We start from the raw sequence: 8,543 nt of genomic DNA, 5'->3' as shown, positions 1-8,543 counted from the left end.
ATTGTATGTACCATTGTCTAATTACACAATACAACAGTGTATGTACCATTGTTTCTAATTACACCATACAACAGTGCATGTACCATTGTCTCTAATTACACAATACAACATTGTATGTACCATTGTCTCTAATTACACAATACAACAGTGTATGTACCATTGTCTCTAATTACACAATACAACAGTGTATGTACCATTGTCTCTAATTACACCATACAACAGTGTATGTACCATTGTCTCTAATTACACAATACAACAGTGTATGTACCATCGTCTCTAATTACACCATACAACATTGTATGTACCATTGTCTCTAATTACACAATACAACATTGTATGTACCATTGTCTCTAATAACACTATACAACAGTGTATGTACCATTGTCTCTAATTACACTATACAACAGTGTATGTACCATTGTCTAATTACACAATACAACAGTGTATGTACCGTTGTCTCTAATTACACAATACAACAGTGTATGTACCATTGTCTAATTACACAATACAACAGTGTATGTACCGTTGTCTCTAATTACACAATACAACAGTGTATGTACCATTGTCTCTAATTACACAATACAACAGTGTATGTACCATTGTCTCTAATTACACCATACAACAGTGTATGTACCATTGTCTCTAATAACACCATACAACAGTGTATGTACCGTTGTCTCTAATTACACCATACAACAGTGTATGTACCATTGTCTCTAATTACACAATACAACAGTGTATGTACCATTGTCTAATTACACCATACAACAGTGTATGTACCATCGTCTAATTACACTATACAACAGTGTATGTACCATTGTCTCTAATTACACAATACAACAGTGTATGTACCATCGTCTCTAATAACACTATACAACAGTGTATGTACCGTTGTCTCTAATTACACAATACAACAGTGTATGTACCGTTGTCTCTAATTACACAATACAACAGTGTATGTACCGTTGTCTCTAATTACACAATACAACAGTGTATGTACCATTGTCTCTAATTACACCATAAAACAGTATGTACCATTGTCTCTAATTACGCCATACAAAAGTGTATGTACCATTGTCTCTAATTACGCCATACAAAAGTGTATGTACCATTGTCTCTAATTACACCATACAACAGTGTATGTACCATCGTCTCTATTTACACCATACAACAGTGTATGTACCATTGTCTCTAATTACACAATACAACAGTGTATGTACCATTGTCTCTAATTACACAATACAACAGTGTATGTACCATCGTCTAATTACACCATACAACATTGTATGTACCATCGTCTAATTACACCATAAAACAGTGTATGTACCATCGTCTCTATTTACACCATACAACAGTGTATGTACCATTGTCTAATTACACCATACAACAGTGTATGTACCATTGTCTCTAAATATAACTGGGTTAATACTGATAAGTGATGCTGTCTGAATGGGTGTTTTTTTTCTAGTAAATCGAGGCGAAATTTGGAATTTGAAATCCGTATCCAAAGGGAGACAACTCTGACACGTAAGGTGATCTTGACAAGGGAGACAAATCTGTCTTACTTGTAGCACTGGCGGTAACAATATATTGGCTCCTATAGTAGGAATGGCGTCGTTCGGCAATATAAAAGGAAATGCGATTGATTTATAATTAGTGTATAGATCGCTGTGTTATAAATACATTTACCTAGCCTATTTCGAGTGACATTTGATCTGCCTTAGTAGACAACTCTTTTGGAAGATAGAACAAAGATTACGCATTGTTATCGTGTTTCGACAGTCCCATTTTGTCAGCAAGTTTATAAAAATTCACTCCCAATTTCCTGTATAATTCATAGACGTTATCATTGATGCATTTCAAGGTAAGTAGCAAATTTCGCAAATCCCAAATTCTCCAAATTTTTAATATAATATTTTACCCAAAATCTCTCTTCCTGAAAAAGAGAGAAGAACAAACATGATATAGTAGAGAACTTGTTCCAGTTTGACTGTAAACTGATATGTTAAGTCAATGGGATAAGCGATAAAGTACCTGCGATAAAGTACCTTTTTATCAATATCTTAAAATCTAAGGGCTTTAACACCATATTACACATAGAAATTAAGACTTGCGCAATCGAAAGGGTGTCCATCCACGACCTTGGTAGGTACATTGGGAGTTCCAACTGCTTTACTGCTCTTTGTGTAAATGATGACGTTCTTATGTTTGAATTTAACTTTACATTTCTCTGTATCTTTAATGTTGATGTCGAATCACTAGGAAAATAAGGTGTACGTATCTCCTGTCTCGTCTACAATGGGGGAAGTGAAATCAGGATATTCTTTATAAATACAGCTTGTGCCTGTCTAGTTCTACGTATATTACTTCCCCTCCACTTACAACAGTGTATTAGGCCCTTTGCCCCCTTGTGTCCTATAAGATTGTCGTAAAACACACTGATACCAATTCCTTTCGTCGTGTAAAGTGATATTCTAAGTCGACTCCACCAGTCGTTATTTTACGACTCAAACAACCACACGTGCCTAAAACTCTTCTGCACAAAGTGTGTTTATTATGTGAAACGTCCCTAGCCCTATGTCATCCTGGTCCCAGTAGGGAAGCCTGTTTCCCTTTCCTTGGTTAATGGACATGCTACAGCAGATAATGATAGTTCGAATGATTCCGAGTATAGTATCGATACAATCATGACAATAAGTGACGGAGTCAATAAGGCGCTGTCACCTGTGTGATGCCTCTGTCAAACGTTTTCCTGACCTTCGGGTGATGTACGCGGACTCTAAACCCGTTTTATAAGGGTGAAGTACACGTTTTGTTGGTGTACATGACACGCCCTTATTGATATAGTAATTCGATAAACAGTGGTGTAGTATAGGGCCCATCACACTGCCGTACACACACACGGGCTGTTTTGTGTGGATGTCTCTTCTGATAGTATCATATTGTAGATTAACTTCGATACACTTGTACGAGATGTCCGATGGATGTTGGCCTGGGGTCAGTCAGTCCTGTCACCGCCGATATATAATCACTGCTACTTTTAAAACTGGTATATGTGTATCGAACATATCCTTGATATACATGAACCGTAAAGTCATCATAGCACATGCTTATTACATATATAGTCAGCTTATATTGGCACACCATGAAAAATTCATTGTTCCCTCTAAAGAACACACTTCGTTTCCTTGTCAATAATAGACATGGTATCTGTTCTCAGTACAGGATACTGTAATCGGAAGATGTATTCTAAAAACACAGCGCCCGCCATTAAATGATCTTTGTTGGTTCTATGCAAGACTCACATTTTCCCTCATTCCCCCTTTCCTCTTTTAAAATTTCAGTACGTTTTAATAAATATAACAATACTCAACATCAACCGTAAAATTCCAATATGGCGACCTATCGGCCATCTTGTTTTCCCTATTGAAATTTTGAATCGGCACAACTTTAGGACCAATGGGAACCTACATATGAAGTTAGGGAAATATTCCTCTAGAACTTCTCAGAAATAAGTTGTTTACGGACGAACGATCAGACTGGGTAGCGATAATACTGACAATGGTACTATAGAGCTAATATTAGTATGGAGTGGCACGAGGCCCGATTTATACGATGGCCGATATCAGCCGTCACGTTACTCGCATGTGATTTTTACTATGTCAGGTTACTCGCATCACAGTAAAAATCACATGACGGGTTACTAGCATCACATGCTAGTAACCCGTCATGTGATTTTTACTATGTCAGGTTACTCGCATCACATGCTAGTAACCCGTCATGTGATTTTTACTATGTCAGGTTACTCGCATCACATGCTAGTAACCCGTCATGTGATTTTTACTATGTCAGGTTACTCGCATCACATAAATGCGAGTAACGTGACGGCTGATATCGGCCATCGTAGATTTAACTACACTGTACAATCTGCCGTCCCAAGAGATATCGATGTATTTTATTTGGATGTAGTAATTTCTTTGTTTCCTCCTGTCTAGCCTAGCCCGGCACATGGTCAGCTGTGTATCCTCAAACTCTGCCAAAGCATGTCCAAAGAACAGAACCCTTGGATTTTAAAAGTGTATTATCCGTAAAGAAAACGAAAACCTAGACAACATATTTCAATTATCTTTATCTGGGAAAAGAATAAACATGGTACATGTGCATAAAATGAAATAAATGCTTATATTATGGCAAGTATACAATACTAGTTAGTTTAGTTTTATAATTATGCATTGTATTAACATATTTTTGACTCCTTTGATACTGGATGTATATATGCGTTAACGACTCTGGCCATATACAACATGAAATATGTCAAAGTAATACCGTGCGTCAATACTCCCTTTCGCACGTTCTGGTTTATGTATAACAACAACATGCTAACCTTATACTAATACACACTTACAACCATTAACCGCGTTACACACCTGCACACATGGGTATGTCCAGTCGCTCGAATACCGCACTAACACACGTGTGCGTACTTCATTCGAGTTACGGACATATGCGTGCTTCAAAATCATTCGAATTACACACACATGCGTACGTCAAAATCATTCCGATTATACACAAACCTTTATACAATGCGCATGTCAAACCATTTGAATAACATACACGTATGCGTGTCAAATCATTCGAGTTATACACATGCACTCGTGCACACTTTACATCACCCCAGAGACACACATGCATTTAAATGACCGCATAACACTTCAAACAACCTCAAAACAAACACTCTAATCAAGCACTTAATTGAATTCAAATTGTTAATCGTTCCATTAATGAGAAACTACATTATATATGTCCGACTAGATGTTATGTAAGCGTTATCATCTTAAGGTCTAACCAAGCTTCGTGTCCCTCCCTGGTCTTATCAAGCCAAAAAATACTGCCATCACACAGAATATGGAATAAGTTAATATCGCCTTGTATATCGATTAAAAGCAAGTAAAGTGCAAGTTCAATGCGCCAAATCCAAATTGTGTGTCTTGTTTTTTCATTGGGGTTGCAACGTCTATATCCGTTTCTGAATGCCCAATGTTTAAGGGCTATACAACCCTGTCTGTAGACCCAAGGTTTAAGGACTGTACAACCCTGTCTGTAGTCCCAAGGTTTAAGGACTGTACAACCCTGTCTGTAGTCCCAAGGTTTAAGGACTGTACACAACCCTGTCTGTAGTCCCAAGGTTTAAGGACTGTACAACCCTGTCTGTAGTCCCAAGGTTTAAGGACTGTACAACCCTGTCTGTAGTCCCAAGGTTTAAGGACTATACAACCCTGTCTGTAGTCCCATGGTTTAAGGACTATACAACCCTGTCTGTAGTCCCAAGGTTTAAGGACTGTACAACCCTGTCTGTAGTCCCAAGGTTTATTGACTCTACAACCCTGTCTGTAGTCCCAAGGTTTAAGGACTGTACACAACCCTGTCTGTGGTCCAAGGTTTAAGGATTATACAACCCTGTCTGTAGTCCCAAGGTTTAAGGACTATACAACCCTGTCTGTAGTCCCAAGGTTTAAGGACTGAACAACCCTGTCTGAAGTCCCAAGGTTTAATGACTCTACAACCCTCTCTGTAGTCCCAAGGTTTAAGGACTGTACAACCCTGTCTGTAGTCCCATGGTTTAATGACTCTACAACCCTGTCTGTAGTCCCAAGGTTTAAGAGAAACATAATGAAGTAAGCATGAAATCAATTTTCAATGATGTTCAATCCGTTGCTGCATATTTCTATTGAGTCTAACATTTAGAAAGAGCACGATGTCATTTCATTCTAGTTCTTTAAACTGTTAATTATTTTTTCGGGCATTACTTATGCGGTTATAGTTTACCAGATATCAAATCTTTGGAAAATACATTATTAGAACTATATGATATATCATACATATGAATTGAAAATATACTATACAAAAGATATAAGAGATCTTATAGAGTATATCAGCATGAGATATTGCATAAACAAAGGAAATTTGATTAAATTCTTGGTTAACATTGCTCCATGAATAAATGACAACTTGACGATAAAGAATTAAACGAATTAGGCCTATATAAAATGGAGGCCATCTTTACAGTACATAGATAATCAACGTAATTTATGGATGAAACATGAATCGAGAGTTTTGTGAAAGAAAAATATATAACAATGCGGAACAAACATTGAAGCTTGCGTTAATAAATCCCCCCCCCCCCCCCCCCCCCCCCGTCCCATCGCCGAGAGCTTAACATACAAAAGTAACCACATACACAGACGACCCGTTCTCTGTTACCATGGTAACACGTTACACGTACATAACTCTTTCGGTATTAATTTTGGCTTGTATTTTAGTGAAAAGATAATAAACAACATCCATATAGGAGTTTAAACCGACAACAGCCGCCCCAGCTTATAGATCCCAACACAATACTATAGAGCTATCAATATAATGTAAGTTATGGCCGTATACACAATACCTCTGTAGAAGTCATACGGATTACCTTTCACACATAAAAACAGTGTCTCCGAGTGACAGATCGATGTTTGATATCGCGGAGACCCTCCTGAATCACGTCAAAGTTTTGTCGTGTTCTTACGAAACCCCACGTCGGCTATCATTCGCACTGTCTGTTACTGAGAAGACATACAGCTTTGTTTTTTATAAATCATTCATGCCAACAATTTCTTACGTCATCTGAATATGACCAAGTTACAATAGTATTAATTACAAATGAAACTAAAGTCAACTAACAGCAGCTGTGTTGCATAGCGCACAGCATAATTGTCAGACACGAACGTGGCAATCAATATCAAAAGAATGTTACCATGTTTACAAACTTTATTTTATTTTTTGAACATTGTCAGTCTGACTTACAACAAAAAAGATTTGCGCATCATAATTCTTTTTCATTGGAATGTTGTTTCGTGCTAATTTTTCTAATTTTGTTTTTAAATCGTATAAACTACAAAGCTTTTGCCGTCCTGACAATGGACTTTAGCACCCCTCTTACGTCATTGTGCAGGTACTCAATGTAATGTAATAAACACGATAAACTTACACTGGCCCGGAATCTCGTGACTATATTTGGCATACAGGTAGTAAGATATTTAATACGTTAATCTTCTCGGCAGATTTCTGACTCAAATAGCCTCAAACCCCATTCCAATTCGATATAGGCCCTTGTTTAATCCCCTAACACTTTCCTATGTTGACTAAGCCTCGCATTCCTCTTCGAAAGCTTCAGCTAGTTCGTCCGGGAGTCGGAGTTCTACTTTAAAGTTGTTGGGTTTTCCCTCCTTGCTGAGTTTTTTCTTGTAAACATGGAAAGATGCTGCTAGAGATAATGCCATCTTCCTGGCAGTGACGTCAGAATCACAGAGAACCGCGTGACACTCCGTGGTCTTGGCACGAGAAGAAAGTTCACTGACCACGATGAATGTGAATATTTTCCAGAATTTGATGTCCTGAACACCGTAAGATATAAAATCTATTGGAACAAGTCCTACATTGCCAACATCCTTCACCCTTGAAGCCGCGTGTTCTCTAATCTCGATCCCTTTGGAGGATATCACAATATACGTCAATGGTAGCTCCACCTTTTCGTTTTCACTTAAATCTTTCTTTAGGGAACCAATCATTCTGTCAACAGGTTTCCGTACATGTTGAAGTCCAAACAGTCCTTTGGTTGTCTTTTTACCGAGATATTTAGCGACAAACACCTGTGGCAACTTCTCAATTTTGATATCACTAAGTGGCGAGTCTTCGTGCTTTTTGCGACTCTTTTTATCTGCTTTGGTCAAACGTCTTAATTTCGAAAATACCGACCCTTTAGATTTTATATCTTTGGAATCTTTGGAATCTATAGATGTTTTCTTATTTGGCGTTGTTGTTGACTTCGAACGACTCACTTCCGGTTGTGTTGGTTTGACTTCTGGTTTCCCATGTTCCGGCGTAACGGGGAATTTAGCATCTTTGCTGCTGTCACTAGCAGACGACTCGGCACCAAGAGACTCGGTTTCCTGAGTATCGTCATTTCTACTATCATCGTCGTTATCCTCGTCCGGTATATCTAAATTCGCCGAAATCTCTAAATTGTCTAATCGTCCCAACACATCTTCATAAAATTCTGTATCTAGACTTTCACCAACGGCACTGTTATCTTCTGTGACGGCTGCCATTGCCTCCGAAGCAGACGACACAGAGCTACTGTCCTCTGCGCCCGACATATTATTGACTCACAAAAACGTCACAGGCCAGGAATGTTCTCATAACAATGTAATCACCCACACATCGATTAACAGGTAATTCTTACTCCCATAGGTCACTCACGGACTGCTCTGTATCAATATCCCACAAGTTCAGTGATGGTCACTACAGAGTTACAAAAAGGTAGATGACCGCCGTTACGTCGTACGAGAAGCGAGAATTCCGGCCGTGTCCCGCAGAGAACGCCAGTTCAGGTAAACACTGATTACAGGTGTGGCCTTACCTGTGTGTTATAGTACGTGTAGAACAGCCCCAGGTAAATATGGCTCAGGTATGTCTAAAGGAACAGCTCAATAACAATACTACAG

At 38.4% G+C, this 8,543-nt stretch overlaps 1 protein-coding gene across 1 annotated transcript; it reads right to left on the bottom strand.

Moving 5' to 3' along the window:
- Positions 1–6,792: 6,792 nt before the first annotated feature.
- On the bottom strand, positions 6,793–8,543 carry LOC117317625. The gene has a single exon (XM_033872478.1). It carries the CDS (start codon positions 8,193–8,195, stop codon positions 7,182–7,184), a length of 1,014 nt encoding a protein of 337 aa, XP_033728369.1. The 5' UTR covers positions 8,196–8,543; the 3' UTR covers positions 6,793–7,181.

This window comes from Pecten maximus, chromosome 2 (assembly GCF_902652985.1).
Source record: "Pecten maximus chromosome 2, xPecMax1.1, whole genome shotgun sequence".
In the NCBI taxonomy this organism is placed as follows: domain Eukaryota; kingdom Metazoa; phylum Mollusca; class Bivalvia; order Pectinida; family Pectinidae; genus Pecten; species Pecten maximus.
This window is presented reverse-complemented; position numbering and strand designations above follow the sequence as displayed.